At 46.4% G+C, this 24,708-nt stretch overlaps 1 protein-coding gene across 4 annotated transcripts; it reads right to left on the reverse strand.

The window, feature by feature from the left end:
- Positions 1 to 1,979: 1,979 nt before the first annotated feature.
- Abo (ABO blood group (transferase A, alpha 1-3-N-acetylgalactosaminyltransferase, transferase B, alpha 1-3-galactosyltransferase)) lies at positions 1,980 to 24,479 on the reverse strand. Of its 4 annotated transcripts, XM_006498456.4 has the most exons (7): positions 16,142 to 16,588; positions 15,906 to 16,036; positions 8,405 to 8,474; positions 7,735 to 7,791; positions 6,058 to 6,093; positions 5,440 to 5,574; positions 1,980 to 3,358 (listed from the first exon to the last, which is right to left on the reverse strand). In XM_006498456.4, the coding sequence occupies exons 1-7, from the start codon at positions 16,192 to 16,194 to the stop codon at positions 2,671 to 2,673; spliced, it is 1,170 nt and encodes a 389-aa protein (XP_006498519.1). In that variant the 5' UTR covers positions 16,195 to 16,588; the 3' UTR covers positions 1,980 to 2,670. The 4 variants fall into 4 exon arrangements, with proteins under 4 accessions (XP_006498519.1, XP_006498521.1, NP_109643.3 ...); NM_030718.5 differs by lacking the exons at positions 15,906 to 16,036; positions 16,142 to 16,588 and adding an exon at positions 24,355 to 24,479 and having other exon boundaries at positions 1,987 to 3,358; NM_001290444.1 differs by lacking the exons at positions 5,440 to 5,574; positions 15,906 to 16,036; positions 16,142 to 16,588 and adding an exon at positions 24,355 to 24,479 and having other exon boundaries at positions 1,987 to 3,358.
- Positions 24,480 to 24,708: the final 229 nt, after the last annotated feature.

Consider the following 24,708-nt stretch of genomic DNA (forward strand, 5'->3'; position numbering starts at 1 on the left):
TGAAGTTTTTGAATGAAGATAAACAAGGGTGTGTTGCAGCTGAGCGACACGTTAATCCTGATATTTCTCCAAAAGGCATGGCCATGTGGAAGAATGTCTTGACTGGTTGTTGGAAGGACCCTGACCCACTGTTGGTTTGGTCGAGAAGGTCTGTTTGTGTGTTTCCCCAGGATCACCGACAACCGCTGTGGGTCCCAGAATGGCTGACCAGAACAATTCAAAACAAGCAGAACGATGAGGATATTCCTGTGGCTGGAAATGTTCCCACTAGTGAGAACCAAAGAGCTACATTGGGGAATTATGTCTGTGTTCCCGAAACCCATGCTGTTGACGCATTCGGCGCAAGTGTTTCCTCGATTCTTTACATTTAATGCTTCACTACAATTGCCTTTTTTTCACCATGGGATGGAGAGATAGCTCCAGTGCAGGAATTTATGCAGCTTCAGCTAAAGGGATTGTTGTGTTTTCAGATGATTCAAAATATTTCACAGATGAGTGATTGTGTTCAGTTGTATAATCAGACCACAGCAGGGTTTGATATGCCAGTTAAGAGTTCTACTGAAGCTAATGCTACCTGGATTCGAGGGGTGTGGCCTGCCAGTATATCCAAGGGCAATGGCACTATACCCTCCCAATCTAGATGGGTCCCCTTTTGTAGGGGTGTTCGTGATTCCCTTCCACCTTGGAAAAGTAGTTTGGGCAGTGAAGACGGTCCATGATAGTTCCTTTTCAGGGTATAATCGGACATATCAAAATCCAGCTCAAGTAGGAGCTAGTGTTATGTGGGGTGAATGGTAGTTGCACTGATCTTTCCCCCTTAAGCATGGTGGCGGGAGGGGCCTGGGGCAATGCAAGTTTTTATTGGAATGGTTCTAGTGTGTTTGAGTCTTCTGTATTTCAATTTGCTGGAGGGAGGAATGTTTCTTTTCAGGCTACGCCTGTTTGTTTATGAGAATAATGTTGTTAATTGTAGTAGTGATATTTGTTATTATATTATGTGCTGGAATGCATCTGAATATCATTTAGCTGTTGTTACTAGGATGCCTCGTTTTGTACCCTGGCCTGTTCAAACTCCTTCTGCTATGACTTTGTTCAGACCTAAAAGGGATTTTTGGCATCATTGTGGCCATTGTCACTGCTATAGCAATTTCTGCTACCACAGCCACGGCTGCGGTCATATCCCTTATAGAGACAATCCATCGACTATATTAATTCCACTCGTGTCAACGTGTCCATGGCTGAGGGATTGACCACAGCAGTCTCCCACCTGAAACAGTGGGCTGGCATTGGTGGACTTGCCATGTGCCCAATTCTCATTGGTGTCCTGGCCTTCTGGTGCATCTGCCGCATTCAGAGTCATCAGCGCAGAGCCCAAGCCTTGATGATACAGGCTTTTGCGGCAGTGGAAACAGGATAGTCTCCTCAAGTGTGGCTTGGCATGCTAGAGAAGTAGTCAATGACGGGTAAGACTCCCTGGGCGTGTCACCAACCTAAGACAGGGATCAAACCAACGCTGTTTGTCTCCTGATGATGGGTAAGGGGCATTGCCGCAGGGGGCAACCTAAGACAGGCATTCTCTCTGCCAATAAGTAAAGAAGGGGAAGATGTGAGGAGTGGGTGTGGCAGCAGTCCCAAGATGGCACCCGGGACTGCAGCCAAGTCTCATGACTTTCACCTGACTTCCTCATACACCCTGATTAAGTCACGTCCACTGGGTGAACTGTGCAGGTGCACCATGATGCAAGATCGGACCATATGACAAGTGATGATTCTGGCCAATGGACTGCTGTTACATGGACTGGGCTGATGGGGCGTGGTAGAGGGGTTATATAAGGGATTGTGATTGGGGGCGAGAGAGATTTTTCCTGCATGCATGTTGAAAGGTTCCTGAATAAACTGCTTTGAGAAGAACGCTGTGTTGTCGCTTTTTTCTGCTGGTTGGAATCGGAGGCGACAAGAGGCAGAGGCAGAGGCAGAGGCAAGATCAGGAGCATAAGACCATCATAGTAAGGCTGAAACCAGCTTGAACTACTAGAGACTGTATCAATAAAAATATAGTAGATGTAGCACACATCAAGTTCAGTCAGTATGTGTCTCTAAGATAGTCTGCGTGCCTGAATAGCATTCACGAGACACTGGGTTCAATCCCAAATACCTCAAAACAAAAGGGGGGAAACTAAAAACTTCCTATACTACGTAGAAACTTATTTATTCCCTAGAATGGATAGCTAGATATTCCCAAATAAACCAAAAATGAGCAGAGGTTATGGGCACAGGGTGCTGATCTGCCCCGAGTGAACTATGTCCCTCTGTGGACTGCAGGCTGATGCTTCCTGCCCTCCTGCCTGGTCCTCCATCAGCCTCCCAGCACCAGACAAGCCTGAGTGAGGATGCACATGCCCCCAGATAACTATATGACAAGAATTTTTTCATGTTCTGAAAGCTCCATCTACCATGTCACTCAGTAAAAGGAGCTTAGGGACACACAGTGGAGCTGAAGGTGGTTGCCACTCCAGGGCTCAAAGTGTGTGGTAAGCCAAGTGATACTGGGTCTGCTGGACTCTGAGGTGGGATAGAGGATGACAATTGGCTCTCAAATCCTTTTAGTTTCATCACAGCCTGGAGTGCCACCTGGCTATCAGCCTGTCCTCTCCAATAGGAATTTAGCTATTAGTTTCTGATTGCCTGATGGTCCTTGGGCACAGCCACATATCTCAGCTTCTTCATGATGGAGGGCCAGCCCAGCAGCTGCTGGTCCCACAAATACTCTGGGGACAGCACCTTTGTAGGCTTATGGTAAAGCAGGTATTTGTTCAAATAGCTCTCATCATGCCACACAGGCTCAATGCCGTTGGCCTTGTCCTCCATCATAGCTTCATGGCAGGCCTTGGTGAGATGGTACACTTCTAGCACTGACCCCCCAAAGAAGGCTCCTCCGTAGTAAAAGTCACCCCTGTCCCAGGGGATGTAGGCCTGGGACTGTGGCCGGCGCTCATAGGTAAAGGCCTCTCGGCTGCTACTGTAGAAGCCAGGGTGCAGAGTGCCAAAGAATGTTGAGAGAATCTCCACACCCACATGGTCACTGAACTTCATGTCCGCATCTGCACACACCAGGTAATCCACCTCACGTAGAAAGCGTCGCTCTGAGAAGTGGCTGATCATCTCCATCCTGTGCATGGACACATCCTGCCATCGAGTATAGTTGCGCACAGTTAGCACCACCAGTTGCCGTCCTGCACCCAGGATCACCTGTGGCACATCAGCTGGACGGTCAGTGAAGACATAGTAGATGACCTTGTGTCCCACCATGAAGTGTTGTTCTGCAGTCTCAAGGAACAGCTTAAGGAACACCACATACCTGTGAGAGAGGACAACGGGGTATGGAAAGGTTTAACACAGCTAGAACAAGACTTACCAGGGCATAGGCCCAGGCTGCAGAAACCATAGCTACCCGGAGGCTAGATCCCTCCCCTGTCCTGGTTAGACTGCTGTCCTAACCAGTCTACAAGGCTGTACCTCACCTTACCCTCATTTGCTGCAGAAGGCTGCAACATCAGCAGCCCATTTTAGCAAGGAACACTGAGCCAGAAGCCTGGGAGCTTTCAACCAGGCGGCAGGGCTGACTCCTCAACTGGAGTCCCAGGCATATCTGCCACAGGTATCTGTTGTCTTGGCAACTCTAGCAGGCCACCTCTCCATGAGTCTGTCACACACACCCTCCAAAAATGACAGCTTCATCCCAGGACATTCCACACTTCATACACTTGCACTGACCTGAGCAGAGCCTCTGCTCATAGAACCCCACTTTTAAACCCTAGTGGAACTGAATGGATCCTTAAGGGCCTGGAACCTGCACCCCTCCTTTGTGGCATGCTGCAGGGCCCTGTCTCAAGAAAGCAATGGGTCTCTATATCCCAGACTTCTCCCTCAGAAGACTTATGGTGCCTTGAGAAAAGGCACACAGGAACTCAGGTATATTATTAAGAGTCAGCCCCCATGAACTGCCCCAGAACAAGAACTGGTCTCACAAGGTGCAGGGGTAAAAGGCACCCTAGAAACAAGGGCAAGCCTAAAACAAACCCTCAGGTCCAAGGACAAAAACCTTAGAACCCAGGTTCTAAGTCATCTTCCAGTCCAAGATTTTACCTGATTCAGATGGCTGCCCCTCCCTGGATGACCCCCAGGGCCATGTGTCCCCACCATGGAAACAGGGCTCCCCATCACCTGGCAAATGTGCAAAGCCCCCACTTAAATGTCAGAAACAAGCAAGTGGCAGTTTTCCCTGCATAAAGGTGACCATGGGGTTCCCTGCTAGTCCCCTCAGAGGTCTTCTTTCCACAGACAAAGCAGCTACCCACACCTGGCAGGGTTCTTGCTGATGTACCCAGCAGCACCCAAACAAGGTAGTGTTTGTGTCTTCTTACTGTAAAGTCCTTTGTCCCTAGGAGCTGCAGACATTCTCAAGGTGCCTAAGATCCCTCCAACTAAGCCCCAAACATCTCTCAAGTCTGCTTGGTTCAAAGGCCTCAGAACTATCCTTGGACCTCAGCCAGGAAGGCACAATGCTCTTCATATGTGCTGGCAGCCCAGATGGCTTCTCTCAGCATTCACAGCCTTCCACACTATAATGTTGCCCTTTCCTGCTTCCCACAGGCTCCCACAGGGCACATTTCTTGCCTGTGGCCTAAAGTCAGCCTGACCCAGAGTCCCAGGGCTTCACAGGTCTACTACTACCTGCTGTCCCCAGGGCTAAGGCTAAATGTTCCACTCAACCCTTGATGTCCACCTTGTCCTGCATCTGAGGGCACATCAGTGGCCACAGCTGACAGCTCTGCTGGCATCCTGCTCCTTCCTGCCAGCTCTAGGGATGAAGAGACCAAGGTGAAGTGAGTGATGACTGATGCAAATGGCACCTGGCTGAGAGCACAGTTGGAAGGGCAGCTGCCCTGAGGCTCTGGGATAAGGCAGGACTGGGTTCATTCACTTGTGAGCCCACCAGAGCTCAGGAAGGTAGCAGAGTGAACAAGCCCCTCCCTCAATTCAATCTAAATACAAGCATGCAGCTTGGTATGCCTGTGCCTCCACTTGACCACTGTGTGTGCATATGTGAGGGGGTGTGCACGTGTATTGTATATATTCATGTTTACTTGCCTGTGTGCATGTAAAGGCCAGAAGTTGATTTTTGGTATCTTCTATCATTTATTTTATTTGTTCTTCAGACAGGGTCCCTTCATTGACTCTAAAGCTCACTGTTTAGCTAGACTGTCCAACAAGTGGGCTGGATCCACATGTCTCTCCCCTCTACCCACGGTGTTGAGATTACAGGCGCATGCCACCATTCCCAGCTTTTCCATGGGTATCAGGGATAAAACTCATGTCTTCATGTCCCTCAAGCAAGTGTTTTAGCCACTAGCCATCTCTCCAGTCCCCACTGCTTACTTTTTGATAGCAAATACAGTCAGTCCAATCGTAGTATTCCGAATCCTGAACTGCTCATTCAATATGTCGATGTTGAAGGTCCCCTCCCAGATGATGGGCGCCAGCCAAGGAGTCAAGACAAGAACATCTTTCCTACTACATGAGGAGAGAGCCACCAGCAATGTGTGACCAAACATGCCTGCAGGGACCCTTCTCAGATTCCCAACCCTCAGTTTCTCCGAGGGCTGATCACCCTCCCAGAATGGGGTTGTACCAACCAGCAGCAATTCTTACTGACTATCCCCAACCCCAGCCATAAAAGCAACTGGGTTACTACAACTGTACCCTCCACATCTCTAAAAATCCCTGATGATAGAAATGAAAATAAGGAGCAGAAGCCCAAATGTGAAAGAAGAGACAGAAGATGCTCTGGGCCCCAGACCTGAATCAGACATCCCTAAGACTCTACAACGGTTGGTGAAGCAAGGTCAGGTCTTTGGTTTCTCCTGAGTTTAGTTTTTTTCCTTAGACTAACTTGGGCTTTCAGGGTTGCTACTGAACTATTCCCCCAGGGAAGCAAATCACCCTTTAGTGCTTTAGGACTCCTGCACTATACACGCAGTGACTAAATCTACTCACGTGGGTTTTAGCACCCTTGGCTGCAGATAGGCATTCCTGAAAAAGAAAACACCAGAACTCAAGTTGACAGAAAGGTCACTGGATGCACATCACTGGCAGTCATGCACCAGGCAAACAGACCTTCATGAGCAGTGGCAAGCTAGCCACCCTGTCTGCCCATGATCCAAGGATGAACCAAAGCAGGAAGATCACAGTCTTGCTTGACACGAGATACATGCCCACACCCAGCCCTGGTTAAGACTGGGAAATCTAAGGACTACTTTAATTCACACACTGGATGAAACTGAACATGCCTGTCCCTAGTAGATCTGAGCATCCCACATGGGCCTGCAGCCTGCCTTGGTCCTGTCCTCGCTGGCGGCACAGTGTCCTGGCTCTCTGTCTTTCTCAGAATCCAGTCCCATCATCAGTGTAAAGTGATTCCCATAAAAGACCTGGGGCAATGTGTGGCAGTGAGATGTCCCCACAAAAGATGCCAATCCCCAAGGGACAAAAGCCACTTCTGCTAGCAAGATGCATGCCCTATGATGGTATGAGAACCAAAGAGCAGGGCTGGAATGATGATCGGCAGTAAGAACCCTGGCGACTCTTGCAGAGACACTGAGTTCAGTTCCCAATGATAACATGGAGACCTACAACAGTCTATGACCCCAGTTCCAGGGGACCTCAGGCCCTTTTCTGACCTCTTTGGGCACTGGCATGAATGTGGTACACAAACAAAAAAGCATGCAACACACTCCTACACTTAAAACCAGAGACCTCTAGAGAGATAGCCATAAAAGATGTAACTGTCTCCCAACAGAAATGAAAGTGAGTGCTTTGCAGCAGTGTAAAGCTGACACAAGAGTGAACTGGTGGGGATAGCAACAAAGAGTGCTTGGGAGGCCAGGTAGTCTACTGAGAAGCACAGCATAGACAAAAAGCAAAGTCAGAGCTCCAGTCCAACAGCATGCATGGCTTGTGAGGGAACACAGAGGGACCAGCTGCTGGAAAGTGTCAACAGGTTGGATTCAACCTCAGAAAGCCTCCTACCTTCTGTTCTAAAGGATCATTAGCGACTAGAAGGAAAGTAGGGTTAAGACAGACAAGCATGTAGCTGGTGCAAGGCCACAGAAGGCTCAGGAAAGCAGGCAAAGTCAGGGGATGCCTTCCCAAAAGACAGCCTAACAGGATATGGAAACGGTAGGGATGGAGAGGGTCTCCAACTTGGGTCTGGTCATAGAAGGCCAAAGACTAATATTGCACTCAGCAGACTGCTGGTGAGGTGGGTGGGGAGCAGAAGCCATTCTTAAGCCAGAGAAGAATACATATGCCCATTAAAGACAGCAGGGGGCAGCAGAAGCTGCTCTGGGCAGCATAAAGAAGGTCTAGAGCTATCCAATCAGGAGGTGGTATAGATAGGCAAAGGCCACTAGGCAGCTTGCAGCAAAATGTCCATTCAGCCAGTTATCTATCCCCCTACACACGATCACACATATGACACATACATACAAACATGACACACCTCTCTCCCTCTCCCTCTCCCTCTCCCTCTCCTCCCTCTCTCTCTCCCTCTCTTCTCTCTCCCTTTCTTCCTTCTCCCTCTCCCTCTCCCTCTCCCTCTCCCTCTCCCTCTCCCTCTCCCTCTTCCTCTCCCTTTCCATCTTTGTCTCTGTCTGTCTCTCAATGCCCACTCACCTAGTCACAGCTCCTGGGTGACCCAAGTTCTGGCTTCTGAAGCTTAGGAACAGGTAGCTGTAGGAAGGATGTACACAGGGGTAGCTGTTCAGGACACAGACCTGACATCAGCTATCTGTCCCTCCCTCCAAGTGCACCACTGAATCCAGCACAGTGAGCTCAGATCCCAGTGGAGCTGCAGGCTCAGGTAACAGAACTAAGGATGTTCACCCCACTGGAAAAGATGGCAAAGAGGAAGTGCCCTGGGAACAAGGTCTGCATGGAGACAACTGTAGACATTGCAGACAGCCCCTACTCCATGCCAGCTACCTACAACCCAAGACTGTATCAAAGAGTATTTCCTGGCTGTGTCTACAGAAGCTCTGGTAGGCATGGCAGTGTCTTGCTCTCTGGGGGCTCACAGACCATTTGCATTGAGAGAGGACTGAAATCCACCACCCCCAATCCTGCCCTCCTCTCCTTTCCCAGGCCCACCCTCACAGTTAGAGCCAAATGACTGGGTATCCAGCCCCAGCCCCCTTTTGTGGAATCAGAGACTTCACTATGTGAACAAGCAAAAGCTGTTCATGCCTCTGTGGGTGCTGAGGCAAGAGCACCCTCATTACTGCTGTGCTAGTAAGGATGCACACAGCTCAGGCTCCAGTCGTTCCTCATCAGCCTGGGTTCTTACCCAAAGAAGACTAAGACAAACACTGCGAAGGGAAGGATTCCAAGGTGAAGGAAGTTGCATTTCGGTCTTCCTGAAAAAACAGCAGCACAGGATCCAGTTACTCACTGGCTTCTTAGGCCTGCCTTCCCTCCAGGCCTGGCCTGAGATTCAGAGGTCATCCTGTGCCCTGCAGCCACTCTTTCACAGGCAGTCCCAAGCCTGGCTGGAGCTCCAGCCCCACTGAGCACACAGAGGGAAAAGAAGGTTGTTCCCTTCCAACTCATGACTCCAGCTGCTCCCCTAAATCTTCAGGGTCCCCCTTGGGCCTCACATCCTCATGCCTCCCATGGCAAACTGAAATAAGTCAAAATGAATACCTTGGGCTCACTGCTGGCTCACAGGGGGCTGGGACCCGCCTCCCGCTCTGGCCCCATATGCTTACATCCACAGAGACAGCAACTCATCTTTTCCAGTGAAATTTTCTCATGTGAAGGTTGAAACCCAGAGGTGATGTGTACTAGGTAAGTGTCCCACCACTGACCTATGCCCCCAATAGTTCAGGTGACTTTGATGTCTCTCCAAGTTATGCGTTCTCATAATCAAATCCAACTCTTCCTAAAAGACATCTGTGTAAATCGTCTCATATGCCAGCTCTGGAGAAAGCTCAGTGGGTGAAGTTTTTGCCACAGCCATACAAGCATGAGGACCTCAGTTCATCTCCCCAGAGCCTATGTAAAAACCAGACATCAGGTAATCCCATTGATGAGGTGGGAGAAGAAAATGGCAAAACTCATGAAAGCTCACAGGCCAGATAGCCTGACATAGACAGTGAGGAGGAGCAGAAGAGACCCTGCCTCAGACAAGGAAAAGGCATGGATGGATACCTATGAATGTCCTCCGACTGTCACAAGCACACCAACACTCACATGTTTTAAGGCTTATGTCTAAAAATGCTTACCTCTCCCTGTCCCAGCCAGTAACTTGCCCTTTTCACCTACCTGATGTGGCAATTTATATTTAGCATTTTATGTATTTATTTAGTTGTATGTGTGTGCACCTGTGAATGAAACAGAGCACATAAAGGTCAGAAGTCAAGTTGTGGGGTCATATTTCTCCTTTTATGATGTGGGTTCTAGGGATTGACTCCATGCCATCATATTTGGCAACAAAGACCTTTTACCCCTGGGCCATCCCATGTCTCACTTCTTTTTTGTTGTTGTTGTTGGTTTTTTTTTTTTGTTTTTTTTTTTCCCGAGACAGGGTTTCTCTGTGTAGCCCTGGCTGTCCTGGAACTCACTTTGTAGGCCAGGCTGGCCTCGAACTCAGAAATCCGCCTGCCTCTGCCTCCCGAGTGCTGGGATTAAAGGCGTGTGCTACCACATGTCTCACTTCTTATGTTTTCTCTCCATGTCTCCAAATCTCCCCACAATGGACCAGCTGATTTCTAAAAGATGCTAGAATCATATAATGAGAAAGCAACATTTAAACTGTATTTGTTCTCATTATGTTCTGCCCACCCACCTTGTACAGTTACTGCGTTAGCTATACAGAAATCTAACTGACAGTAGTATTAGTCCAATCTTGAAATAGTTGCTCCTTTTTAATTTTTGGATTGAAGAGATGGCTCAACAGTTAAACGCACAGACTGCTCTTCCAGAGGACCAAGGTTCAATATACACCTGTCAGCTCACAACTGTCATTACCACCAGTCCCAAGGTATCCAATGCCCTCTTCTGGCCTCCACAGGCACTAGATACACATAGTACACAGATATATATGCAGACAAAACATACATACACATAAAATAAAAATAAAAGATGAAAAAAACTTTTTCCTTGGTTCTTTGAGACAGGGCTTCTCTTTCTCAAACAGATCGACCTGCCTCTGCCTCCTGAGTGCTGGGGTGCTGGGATTAAAGATGTGGGCCACCAGCAGCAGCAAAACAACAACAACAAAACTCCTTTGGAGTATAATTTCTACCTAATAACATGTGCCCATTTTAGTTATAGTTTGATAAACTTTGAACAATCCCCTTTTGCTGTCTGTGCCTCCCTACACAGGAGGCGCAAGACACACATGCCTCTTGTCTGCCTGCTTAGATAGCACGATGCTGTGGAGACTCACCACAAGGTCATGTGAACCCTTGGAGGATCACTGGGGTTTGTTGTCTTCCAGCCTACCTGAGAAAACTGCGCCTCACGATCAGAGACGCCCTACCTCAAGGGCATTGCTAGAGACTGATAAAGAAGGGCACCTGATGCCTTGCACTAGTACTCACAATCACGCGCGCACAAACACACACACACACACACCCGCATCCACGCACGCACTCACACTCATGCACACACACACCTTTCTTTAAAAGCCACTGACTGAAAATCCCAGCATGGAAGGTGACGGGCTAATGAAGTCCCACCTCTATCTAAGGAGCCATCGGTCACTCACAGCTGCAAGGGAAGGAAGACAACACCTGAGAAGCTGCTCATGCCCCCATAGATGACCCTACATCAGAGCACATCCAGGCAGTACTAAGTGGACTAAATGGGTTTGAAAAGAAGCACAGTTGTGTGGAATCTTGTGTGGAATGTGGCTGCAGGCAGCAGGAGAAGAATAGAGGAGGAGCCCCAGGGATTTGATCAAAATATGCATGTGCATGTATGAAACCCTCAGACAATAAAAAGTAAATCTAACATAAGACAAATTATTTTCTCTAAGCAATCAAGCTGATGAGACTGCTCAGCAGTTCAGAGAGCACATCGCACAGCAGAGGACCCAAGTTCAATTCTCAACACCCCCTTAGGTGGCCAACAGTCTCCCGTAATTCTAGCTCCAAGAGGGCCCACTGACACCTCTGGTCTCCACAGGTACCTGCGCACATAAGCACAAACAGACACATACGCGATCACATATCTTAAAATAATAAAACTAAGTCTTTAACCACTTGACTAGCATGTGGGTCTAAGACTGGACTGTGCATCCAGGTGATGGAGCTGTGGTCAACCCGACTCCAACCTGCACTGGCAGCTGTGGCTGTGTAATACACCTTGGGATGGGAAGACCATTCCTCCAGCTGTGCTTTTGTTTTTCAAAATATTTTGGAACCTTTGAATATCTGTCTACTTTGGAACCTTTGAATCTTCATATAAAGTTTAAAGTCTGTTTGTTGATTTCTATAAAAACTCTCCCTGGAGTTTTGCTTGGTGTTATGCATGCTCCAACCACCAGCCTAGGCAGAAGGCAGCTTAGCAACATCAGATCTTCCCACCTCTTCATGTGGTGCTAGTATTCAGTTCTGTAACCAATATTTAACTATATAGACATTAGTGCAAATTGGATAAGTTTGTCCCTAAAGCACTCTTGTTTTCAGATGTCACTGAAAATGACATTATTTTTATTTTGATGTTTAATGAAGTCTTAAAAGTGTTATGCTAATAGAAACCAATTTAGGCATTGACTTTGGTTCATGAAACCTTGTTCAGCCTACTTTGTTGCTGAGCCTGTCACACATAAAGAAATGAGACATGAAAACACAAGTACAAAGGATAACATGAAAACAGCACAGAGAGGGAACGGCAGCAGTCAGGAGCCTGAGGAAAAGAACCTCAGAAAACAAACAGCAAGTGTACAGTTTCACTTAAGGCAGAGGGATATTCTTTCTTGTTGATTTGAAAAGAAGTGGTGACACACTGTAACATATATAAATGAACATTCATGGCCCTGAAACCATAGATAAACATGTATGGCAAAATTAACAAAGAGGAAATAGACATAGACAAAAGAAAAATGGAGGTGGGTGGCTACAGTCAAGCTAAAGGCCTGGGAGGGACAAGACTCCAGATTAAGAAAACAGAAGTCTGCAGTGAACAGCTAAGCTCCCTTCTGATGCCACCACGAACAGAAAAGGAAGAAAATTATACCCAAATTGAAGGAAACACACATTAAAAATGAGAGCAAACTTTAGCGAGCCAGAAAGAAACAAAGACATAATCAAAAACCCCAATATTAATTCTTTGAAAACATTAATAAAAATCAGGAAATGGTAGCTGAGAAATGAACCAGGTAGTGGTGGCACACACCTTTATTCCCAGCACTCAGAAGGCAGAGACAGGTGGGTCTCTGAGTTCTAAGCCAGCCTGGTGTATAAAGTGAGTTCCAGGACAGTCAGGACTATACAAAGAAACCTCCCTGGAATAACAAAAACAAACAAAAAAGTTTATGAAAGATAAATGACTAAACTCTAAACGTAAGAGCAGCACCAATGTCAATAGAAAATGCTCAGAAGAAAACTCGAGTCTCTGTGACACTGATTGAAGCCACGATATCCCAGACGTGATCCCAGATGCATAATCAGAAAGGGGAGATAACTGCAATCAATAAGGGCTTTGAACATCTAGCCTCCAGGAACAAGATATGCTAGGGGGGAAGGGGACAATTTCTCATGATATATCTGCTTTCATACATACTTTGTGTCCATTAAGATTATAGGAAGAGCTAGGCATGTTGGCACAAGCCTTTAATTCCAGAACTCAGGTGGCAGAAGTATAAAGATCTCTGTGAGTTTGTAGTAGCACAGAGCTTAAGTTCCAGAACAGCCAGGACTACACAGTCTTGTCTCAAAGGATAGATGAAGAATTCTCAAAACTGAGGAAATACACAGGGGAAATCTTAATTCCTTTAAAAGGCAAAAAGAGGTTACCAGGCATTTTACCAAAGGAATACAAATGCTTAGCATTGCTTACTCTTAGGAAAGCACAAATCAAAACTAGTCACAGCTGGGTGTGGGTCTCTGTCAGTTACAGATTAACAAGGGTTAATTAAGGCTGCTCTTGTGTTGTTTTCTTTAATTATCACCAAGTATCAATCACTACTTCTACATGGGATGTAGTAAGTGTGTTCAGCCAGGCTCTGAACAGCACATCTCCTCACAGAATGATCACTCCCAAGATGTTCAGCCAGCTATCAAGCACTAAGGAAACCCAGAGCAGAGAGGAAGACGCAACAAGAAGCCACTTTCCTGGTTGGTCCATTCTCCAGGAGCCTGCACTTTCTTTTTTTTTTTTTTAAATTTATTATTTATTATATGTAAGTACACTGTAGCTGTCTTCAGACACTCCAGAAGAGGGAGTCAGATCTCATAACGGATGGTTGTGAGCCACCATGTGGTTGCTGGGATTTGAACTCCGGACCTTCGGAAGAGCAGTCAGGTGCTCTTACCTGCTGAGCCATCTCACCAGCCCCGAGCCTGCACTTTCTAAGAAGCCATTCCACACAGCACCAATGCCCAAACAGCTCACCAGCCAGCACTGTGTGTAAACCCCGGGCTACATTCACCAGCCAGCACTGTGTGTAAACCCAAGGCTTACATTCACCAGCCAGCACTGTGTGTAAACCCCGGGCTACATTCACCAGCCAGCACTGTGTGTAAACCCAAGGCTTACATTACCTGGAGGGAGTCCTCTCTACCTCCCAGCACACTGCACCAACTTCTCCCCTGCAGTGGCTCTTCTCATGGCACACTTACTTCCTAGGTTTCCACACACCGGGCCTCTCACTTACAAGGGAAACTCTTGTCTCCAAGCCTATGTCCTATTCCTGCTCATTGTGGCAGGCATACTTCCTGGTCCCTGGTTTGTTCATATCAACCAGTGTTCAGCAAATTTCACTGGGAATAAATAGAGACTAAACAATGGGAGCAGCCTAAGGACAGGCACTAATTTGTCAAGCTCTTCAAAAACCCTGAACATTTTAAGCTTCAAGGCAATTTGTCTTGATGCCTTAAAGATATCAAGTCACCTGTTCCAAGCTTGGACCATATCACGAGCTGGAGTCTCAAGTGTATGAACGTCCCCTGTTTACATAGGAAGGAAAGGTGACAAATGAAGGACTGGGTAGAGGAATAAAGAAAGGACAGAGAAGAGCCTAGGAAAGCATCCCCAGTGACAGGAGCAGTGGTTGCAGTTATATCACCCTAACTCCAGTCACCCTTCACACGGTGTCTCTCCAAACCTTTTTCCCATAGCAACAAGGAAGCATCTTACCCCTTCCTGCTCCAAGAACTTACAGAGACATCAGTGGGCCTAAACACAGCATGGCTGACTGAGCACTAACACTGTGACTGTTGGAATCACGTTTGTTCTACTCTGAGTGACTCCATATTATATAAATCAGGGGATTTTTGGTTGGTTGGTTGGGTTAGTTGTTGTTGTTGTTGTTGTTGTTGTTGTTGTTGTTATTTTGCCAATGCTTTGCCATAAGTGGCTCCATCATCTGTCCAGAACCACCCATCCAGCACAAAATGACAAATGCCTTATTCCTTGAAATAAAAAGGAAGTTACTCTATCACCCTATAAGGATATGGGTGTGAGTTGAGAGTTTAGGATTCTATGGGCTTAATAAAATCATATCTAGGAAACTGAACTATGGTAGTTTGGATAAGAATGACACACAAAGACTCATATATTTGAATGCTTACTCACCAGGGAGGGTAAGTATTTTAGAAAGATTAGGAAGTGTGGCTTTGTTAGAGTAGGTGTGGTCTTGTTGAAGGAAGCTTGTCACTGGGTATGGAATTTAAGGGTTCAAAATCCTATGCCAGCCCCAATCTCTTTCTCACCCTCTTCCTGATGTCTGGGGATGAGGATGTAGCACTCAGATACTGCTCAGGTGCCATGTGTGCCACCATGATGATAATGGACTATAAGGCTCTGAAACTGTAAGCAAGCCCCAATGAAATGCTTCCTTTTGTAAGAGTTGCTGTGGTCATGGTATCTCTTCTCAGCAATATAACAGTGACTAAGTTAGAAGTTGACACCAGAAAACAGGGTATTGCTGAGACAAGCCTGACCATGCTGCTTGTTGGCTCACTGTGAACTCTATGGCTTTGGACTAGAAAAGTGGTTGAACTCTTTTTTTGTTTTGTTTTGTCTTGTTCTTTCGAGACAGGGTTTCTCTGTATAGCCCTGGCTGTCCTGGAACTCACTTTGTAGACCAGGCTGACCTCGAACTTAGAAATCCGCCTGCCTCTGCCTCCTGAGTGCTGGGATTAAAGGCATGCGCCACCACGCCCGGCTGTGGTTGAACTCTTAAAGGGGATTTAACGTGCATCTGAATAGGTGCAGGGAAGACAGCAGCTGAGAGTGATATAAACTATGAGAGCCCAGCTCACGTTTCAGAGGGGAAGAATATTGGTGTGCAGCCTGAGGACCCTTCTTGAGATATTCTGGCAAAGAATGTGACTGCTTTGTGCCGTTGTCCGAAATACATACCTGAGGCTAAATTGAAGTGTTTTGGATTAATGGTGAGGAAGAGGAGATTTCAAGACTGCCTAGTATTGACCCGGTGGTATGACTATTAGTAATCACTTATGCAGATCTATAATGAAAAGGAGCAATCTGGACAAAGAGAAATACAAACTGTCCCGTGTGAGAAGAAGAGAAGCACCGGAAGGTGTGATGGAGCTAAGTCCAGTGACGAAAAGTTTAAAGAAAAGCCTGATGCGCCGCGGGTAGGGGAAGATCCTCACCCGACCTGCAGGGATCCCCTCTGTCCTTCTCCCTTCCTCTGTTCTCATTCTGGGTGTAACTCCCAGTCCCCTGCTGAAACCAGAAGCTTTTCCAGGAGGATGCGTGCGACTGTGCTCCCATCCGGATGGGACTAGAAAAAGGAGAGAAGAGTGGAGAGGACCAGATTTGCCTGAGGCCTCAGAAAATAAGCAAAGCTGATCCTGCAGCTTACCGCAGCCCTGATGGAGTCACTTACCCAACCGCAGATCTATCATCGCTCTGGCGCACCTGCTCTGGCTCCTGCCGCATTCCTCTGCTGCAACATCCGAGTCCAACGCCCGAAGGATGTAGGCAGGGAGGAACGCGTCCAGGAACACAAACCCTCCGGCACCCAGAGCTTCCTACTGACCACCGTTCCGCAAATAGGACCCATGGTAGCTGCTCCAGAGGTCCAGGTGGTGCCAAGAAACCCCTCCCCTCCCGGCCTGTGGAATCCAGACCATTGTCGTGGGACACACACCCATGCTTCTACCCCACTGGTCCCACTCCTGACTGACCTGAGCAGTTCCTGCCTAGAGAACCTCAGCTCCCTGCAAGGCCATTAACACTAGCGGCTGGTTACACACCGCAACTTCAGTTCACAGGACTCAGCAGCACCCCTCTGCATCTCCAACCCCATGGTCCTGTCCCATGATCTAGGCTTTGTCCTCTGTGTAATAGAGCCTCTAGACACGCAGGGACACTATACCCTACAGGGAGGAGGAGCTAGCTCAAAGACCATGGTACCAGCAGGTGCCCTATTCTGGCTAGTACTTCCAAGGCTATTAGAGACCTGTTTCTTCTGCTTCTTGGCAGTGTTCTCCTCTATCACTTTCAGCAGGTGAGAACACAGAATCACCCAGAGGTGACAGGGTCAAACAGAATGGAGTTTGGTGGCCCCACAACTTGATTAATTTTTATTCCATATTTCTTACTCTCCTGTCTTCTAATGGCTGTCAGACTGCATACTCCCACTCCTGTTGGACGTGGGACCTAGGGCCTCAATCTTGATCTGCCTACTGTGTGCCAGAAACCTGGAGCCTTAAGGCCATAGCATATCTCATCATCAACCTTCACTTCTCTCCTAGGCAGCCATTCCTTCTCAGGCTTCTACTGCCTGGTTGAGAGCTAGCTGGCCTGCTCACGGTGGAAGTAGATACCAGCCAAGCAAGTCGCAAGGTTCCATTCTGCCTTCTCCCATCACGTGGCACATTAGGAGAAAGAGATCACAGTTTATATATAAGACATCTCAAAGCTGTCGAGACACCTGTCCATCCCAGCCTTCAATAAAGAGTCAACAGAGCACCATCAAAATCCTAGCAAGTTATTTTGTAAGAATCAAGACTGATTTAGAGCTGGAACGTTGTCTCAGTTGGTAGTGTGGCTTTCCTAAGATGCACAAAACTAGGCAGATTCCAGCAGTTTGCAGGTGTACAATGGTTTGTATATGGGTCCAGGGAGTGGCTCTATTAGAAGGTGTGGCCCTGTTGGAGTAGATGTGTCACTGTCGGTATGAGCTTTAAAACATTCATCCTAACTGCCTGGAAGCCAGTATTCTGCTAGCAGTCTTCAGATGAAGATGTAGAACTCTCAGCTCCTCCTGCACCATGCCTGCCTGGATGCTGCCTTGCTACTGCCTTGATGATCATGGACTGAACCTCTGAACCTGTAAGCCAGCCCCAATTAAATGTTGTCCTTATAAGAGTTGCCTTAGAGCCGGGTGTGGTGGCACACGCCTTTAATCCCAGCACTCGGGAGGCAGAGGCAGGTGGATTTCTGAGTTCAAGGCCAGCCTGGTCTACAAAGTGAGTTTCAGGACAGCCAGGGCTACACAGAGAAACCTTGTCTCAGAAAACCAAAAAAAAAAAAAAAAAAAAAAAAAAAAAGAGTTGCCTTAGTCATGGTGTCTGTTCACAGCAGTAAAACAAGGTGAATGCAGGAGAATCATGATTTCAAGGCCATCCTTGGCTACCTAGTGGCTCCAAAATCAACCACAGATAAGACACTCTGTCTCAATAAAAGACTGATTTTAAATTTAATGCAGGGAAGCAAAAAAGCCCCAGGACAAACAACATAATGATGAGGGATAAAGCCTGAGGACTCACTACCTGAGGGAGCATGGTGTTTGAAATTCTGGACAAACAGGTTAGTGGGGCAGAATAAAGAGCCCAGAAATAGACCCAGAAATGTCAATGCACTGACATTAAGCAAAATATTGAGGCCAATATTGTGGAGAAATAACATATCTTGATCACTTGAACATTCACATGCAAAACAAACAAGAAAAACACTACCCAGACTTCATAAAAGTTAATTCCATACAGCTCACAGACTTACATGCAAATCAGTTACTAAAGTTACTCAGTTATTCAGGAGGAAAAGGGGACCATGAGAGGTCTGTTTTGTTTTTTAAATATTATTTATTTATTTATTTATTTATTTATTTATTTATTGTATGTGAGTACACTGTTTTTGTCTTCAGACACCCCAGAAGAGGGCATCTGATCTTGTTACAAGTGGTTGTGAGCCACCATGTGGTTGCTGGGATTTGAACTCAGGACCTGTGGAAGAGCAGCCAGTGCTCTTACCCGCTGAGCCATTGCTCCAGGCTGACCATGAGAGTTTTTTTTTTTTTTTTTTTTAAGATTTATTTATTTATTATATGTAAGTACACTGTAGCTGTCTTCAAACACTCCAGAAGAGGGAGTCAGATCTTGTTACGGATGGTTGTGAGCCACCATGTGGTTGCTGGGATTTGAACTCTGGACCTTCGGAAGAGCAGTCGGGTGCTCTTACCCACTGAGCCATCTCACCAGCCCAACCATGAGAGTTTTGATGATGATGCTTTAGATACAACACCAAAGACAGGTATGTGAAAGAAACGACTAAAAGCCACCCTTCCTTAAAATTATATTTTTCTGCTCTAACAAAAGAGCAAAAAGACAGCCCATGAACTGATTGCAAAAGACATTATCTGATGGACTATCATCCAAAGTACACAAAGAATTCATAAAATCCAGCCACATAAAAGCTGCCAACCCTGCTGGGTGTGGTAGCACACACCTTTAATCCCAGCACTTGGGAGGCAGAGGCAGGCAGATTTCTGAGTTCGAGGCCAGCCTGATCTACAAAGTGAGTTCCAGGACAGTCAGGACTATACAGAGAAACCCTGTCTCAAAAAACCAAAAAAAAAAGTTGCCAACCCTTCTGTGGCTGTTAAACTTAACTGTCAACATGGTGAGATCTAGAAATCAACCTAGAATCAACCAAGACACATCTCTGGGAAGGCATTTCCAGGAAGCATTAACTGGGTGGACAACAGCTTCCTGGCATGGCCCAAATACAGAGGGTCCAGGGAAAAGCCTCACTGCACACTTTTCTCACTTAGCTTCTTGCGGTATGTGTGCCTGTGTTATGGCTGCCACTGCCACCAACACCACTTGTCAAGAGCCTCATCTGAGAAAGAGACCTATTTTAGTGGCTGCAGTGTGAACATGACAAAAATTGCCTGAAACCTACCCAGACCTTCCTCAATGTTAATGGTCCTTTCAGAATCTTTTGTTGAGATTCTTTTTTGGTTGCCTTACAAAGGTAGTAAGAAAAAAGACAGGGGGCGGGGGGCTGGGGCTAAAAGCACTGACTGCTCTTACAGAGGTCCTGAATTCAATTCCCAGCAATCACATGGTGGCTCAAAACCATCTGTAATGAGTATGTCTGAAGAGAGCAATGGTGTACTTATATACATCAAATAAATAAATAAATCTTAAAAAAAAAAAAAAACAGGTGGTTGCTCAGCCAACAAAGGCATTTTGTCTGTTATTGACAAGCACTGAGACCAGGTGGGCTGATTTGCTTTAGATGTGGGAAGCCAGGCCACCCACAGAAGGACTATACCTTGGCTCCCTGACAGGCTAATGGTAATTTTAATATGCCAGTTCTGCACGTGTTGGCTCATCAGTAGAGAACATGTTTGATAAAGATTGGCAGCTCCTTTCTTCTATGCCTGTGATCCCAGAAATAACTACAGTTATCAACAAGTCAGGGGCACAGACAATGGACAATGAAATGTTTCATCTCTCCAAGCATCTACCTCAGGGGATACAGGATTAGACCTGCCAGCAGCTGGAAATATGTTTCTTACAAGTGCAGTGGGCATACAAGCAATGCCTACAGAATTTTGAGGACCTATTCCCCAAGCCCAGTGGGATGACTTGGGGGGAGATAGTATAGATTTAATGGGGGTTCCTGCTGTCACTGGTGTAGTTGATGAAGAAGTTCATAATAAGAATTCCAGGGTGTGAAAAGTGCCACGTCACGTGGTCACTGAAGCAGTAGTAGGTTAATCCACTCTAAACTTCCCAGCTGGTACACATGAGTGCCTCACTACCTGCCCAAATGTTTTGGATTCAGAAATGAAAGACACACACACAGCCTTCTATTTTAATATGCCTTAAACTGCTCAGTAGCTAGGCACTTTTAAATCTCCCCACAGTTAACACACTCACCCCTCTGATATTCCTGAATTATCACTTATTAAAATCTATATTCTATTGGCCACCACAGAGCCAGGCCTATAGCCCTCATGGGCCACTATTTCCACTCTTACATGTTGGCCGTGTCTCTGTCTCTCTGCCCTACATTTCTCAGGCAGTATCCTTCTCTTTTCCCGGCAATGGTGACGCTCCAACCTCCTCCTTCCTGGTGTTCCCTTGCCCAGGAAACCTAAAGTCCCACCTCTGTCTCCCTGCCAAGCCATTGGCCACTTTATTTACCAATTAGAGCCAATGGGGGCAGGAGCCCTCATCATCTTACAGGCAGACGTGCAGGTGTGATTTTGGGAGCTGAATTAATACAAATAGCATTAGAACCAATCCACAACAGATCATGGCACATTACCAGGGAGCAACCCTCTTTAATTCTTTACGTAAATGATGAAACCTTGTCTGGTCTTACCAGATACTGGTGCCACAAAAATGTCATACTCTGTCACAGCCCTCCACTTTGATTGGTATTGGTAATGGTATTGATATTGGGTCTTCCACTGGGTGAAAACAAGGAGTTCTGAATGCTAAAATAGAGAAGTCATAAAGGACATACAGAATCTATACAGCTGTTTGAAGCAGGGATATATCCTGGCAGGGATATATCCTGAGGATATATAGGTATGAGATTTGTTGTCTCAAAGACAAGTTACTGTCTTTTCTAATAGCATTAAGGTACCTAAGCCCCTAAGACTGGGGGAAATAAAGAAAGTATAGTGTTACCCCTTGAGATTTTGGGTTGAAATGCTCAGTTTGGTTTAGGATTTCCAAATTTATTGGAATGTTCCCTAGTGATGTGTGCTTCTCCCTACCACAGTTGACTGATTCCTGTTTGTGTTGATCAGTGGCCAACAAAAGAAGGACATGGAACATCTGAACATATTGCTATAGCAAGAACTGGATATGGAACATAGGGAACCCTCAACGTTCCTTGGAATCCTCCTATTTTCACCATAAATGATAGCTACTACATAACTTGCATGCAGCACACGAGTCCTTTGAAACCAGGTTTGTTTGTTTGTTTCTCCCCAACACCCACTCCTACAGATTAGCCTCTTATTATGAGAGATTTAAAAGAATGGGTTTTTTTAAAATATTCATTAGCCTAACAGGATAAAAAATGTTTACCATTCTGTGCCTGCTCTCTCAACAATACACGACCTCTACAGGGAGATCAGTAGAAATGTCTTCCACAGGGAGTAATTAATAGCTCCAACAAAGGTCAAAGTTTCATTGCCCTCGCAGCAAAAGTATCTTCAAGTTTATGTTATATATTATATAGATAATATTCTTTTTACTTACAAAAGAAAACCCCGCTGTTCAAAGATTTCCAGTATGTTTTGAAAAGGTTTTTCTCAAAATGACACCAGAAAAATAAAGGAAAATAAATACCACCCTTTCAATAGCTGATGTATATTGTGGATGCATGTACTCTACCTATACCCTCAAAAGGGACAGCTTCAAACCTCGTCCTTTAAAACCTGAAATAATTTTCAAAAGCTATCGTGTGATATTCACACATTTCCACAGCTAAAGGCCACTCCCCTTTTTTTGATGTTGCTAATGGAGATTCTGACTTAACCTCTATGGATATCCTCAGTACTAAATCTCATGCCATTGTGTAATGATTAAGAAAGCTTTTCAAAATATTGAAATGACAAAAGCTGACTCCAACTTAACTGTATACCTTTATATTTTGAACACACATGGATATGCTACAGGCACTCTGGTACAATTGACCCCTGAATAAATTTGTCATTGAGATCTCAAAGATCTTTTACAGTGTATATTGATTTAATTTCATATTGCATAAGAAAAGGGTGTAAATGATCAATTCAGTTATGAAAAATGAGAAGTCATTGTCCTTTGGGTGTCTCCCAAGTTACTTCTTTATATGTTTTTGGTCTCCCATAACCAACACAATTATCCTCTTTTACAGGATAGATCTTGTATCATTAGCCAGGGAGAAGAGTCTACCACACCCACAGCGCACCTCTTTTGTTGTTTCTATGGCTCCTTCCTCTTTCCCTCGAAGTGGCTTATTCACACTGTTTACTAACCTGGGCTACAGCTCAGGAAATGCTAGGTCATTCCCTCTGCCTTGCTACACTTGCCATTCTAGTAGTTCCTCACATGAGCAAAGCAATAATGAACCTGTTCTGTGGTTTTAAAAAAAGTGACATTTCCTCTATATCCCTACCCCACCCATGCCTTGCCTTTGTAGGAAAAAAAATACTGAAAAATCTGCCCAGCGCCAGAGCCCCAGCCTTTCTCCCATTTGTCCATCCTCCCTACCTGCCTCTAAACCAGCTGCCCTGGCACCTGGGCAGCTTTGACCCACTTTTCTCTTCTGTCCTCTGAGAGTTTACCCACCAACCAAGATTGACCTCCAGTCTTCCATACACCCCTGATTTTCCTGCCCAGGTCACTTCTTTGCATTATCTTTGCTCCCTTTTCCCCACAGCACATCCCCACCCCACACCTGCTACCCAAAAACTTGAAAGCAACTTGTTTTCTAACCCAACCTCAACCTCATCCAAACGTCCATCCCAGAACTGAACCATACTGGGCCCTGCCTAGAAATTATGACAGTCTTGCTCCATCCCACACTGGACCAATGCACTTGTCAGGCCTCAGTGCCCCTCCCTGAGGTATTGGAGGGTAGCACCAAGCTTCCTCCCCCTCCAAATTCACCAGAATAGAAAGTTGTGCAGTCCTACTTAAAATGAATGTATTTAAAGATGCTGAACTTTTTACTTAAAATTGCTAAGATTGGCCATAAGATGGCATAGTAGGTAGAGCCTTCCTTCCTGCATAAGCTTGACAACCTGGGCCTGAGCTCGGGAACCCAGGAGTTAGAAGAAAAGCTCCTCCACAGAGTTCCCACTGATCCCCTCGCGCATGCCAATGTGTACATGTTCACATGTACACATCACACACAAAAATAAATAAGAAAACTCTATCTTCTTTGTTATGGGGAAAATGTTTCAGATGGTTATTTTGTTTTATGTATTTTTACCACAGGAAGAAAGGATGGAGAGTGAAAAGTGAGTTTGCACTGTCGAGGGTCTTGAGCCATCAAGGGTCAATATTCCGGTGTTCATGCCTGGGGAGTCAATCTTGCTGGTCACCTTTGTGCTGACTAGGATTTAGACAATGGTGTCAGTCTGTAAGATCCGGGCCCACGGATGGGGTGAGGCACAGTCACCACTAAAACTAGAATAGAAACTAAGTGGACTTTGTACTCTCTTGTATTCCTCACAGGTAGCACACACTTTTGGCAAAAAGAAATTCTCTTCCAGGATTAATTTTGCTTTGTTTGTGTGTTTCTTTGTGTAGTACTAAGAATATTTCTTTGCTATTGAATTGACCCTAGCTTGACCAGGTGAGGGCTGGGGAGCCAACCCCACCCTTCCTCCCAGTCACCCCTTCCCTCCAGCCCTGCAGGATTACTGGACTCAGCCACCTGGAGTCTCCTGCCCTTGGCCTCCTTCCCCTTCTCCCCACAGGTGGCCTGGACTCCTAGGAGCTCCTGCAGGGCCTGATTCATAGCCACTGACCACCACCTGTGTTCTGGAATAGCTAGCGTGTGGGGAAGAGGATGTCCAGTAAAGGGCAGACAGATCACGTACATTCAGTGCCCTCCCTCAGCAGCTTTGCCTAGTCAGATCAGAATTTTCCACTGTGACTCTGGCCCCACTTACCCACCTTTTGACAGTACTCATGCACAAACACAGATCCAGGGACACTCGGGGCTCCTGCCAGCCCAGCCCAGCCTGCCTGGCCCTGCCCCATCTGAGCCTCTGACCCCAGCAGCAAAGAAGCCCGGTCCAGATGGTAGACAATCGATGGAGGGTGCCCACAGCCAGCCCCTTATTCCTCAGCTCACCTCTGAGATTCATGTCAGAACCCAGGATGGTTCAGTGTCTGTGCAGCAAGCTGTTAGGCACAGGCCAGGTCTCAGGCACACAGGAGAACTCACCCCCAGGGGAGATAATACACAGCTCTGAACACCTGTGGGCGGGGAAGAACTCTGGCAGACTTCTGATTTGCCCAGGCGTGTGTACAGGAACCAAGTGTCCTCAGACAGGTATCTCCAACCACAGGTCACATCACAGGGACTGTGGGTGATTCTCCTCTGCTGTCATGCTCTAACCTGACTTTGCTATGGTCCTCAAGTCTGTCCCACTGTCTTCTTCAGCTTGCTTTGTCTCTCCCTCCTCTCTCTCCCTCCCCCCTCTCC

Source organism: Mus musculus, chromosome 2 (genome assembly GCF_000001635.26).
Source record: "Mus musculus strain C57BL/6J chromosome 2, GRCm38.p6 C57BL/6J".
In the NCBI taxonomy this organism is placed as follows: domain Eukaryota; kingdom Metazoa; phylum Chordata; class Mammalia; order Rodentia; family Muridae; genus Mus; species Mus musculus.

Bases quoted from the DNA above. Each gene is read 5' to 3' on its own strand.
- Abo (XM_006498456.4), bottom strand. From the start codon at position 16,194: ATGCGGCAGGAGCCAGAGCAGGTGCGCCAGAGCGATGATAGATCTGCG. The intron at 7,792-8,404 runs GTAAGAACCCAG...TCCTTCCTACAG, and splicing joins TTTGTCTTAGTCTTCTTTGG to CTACCTGTTCCTAAGCTTCA. The intron at 6,094-7,734 runs GTGAGTGGGCAT...TTTCTTTTTCAG, and splicing joins CACCCAGGAGCTGTGACTAG to GAATGCCTATCTGCAGCCAA.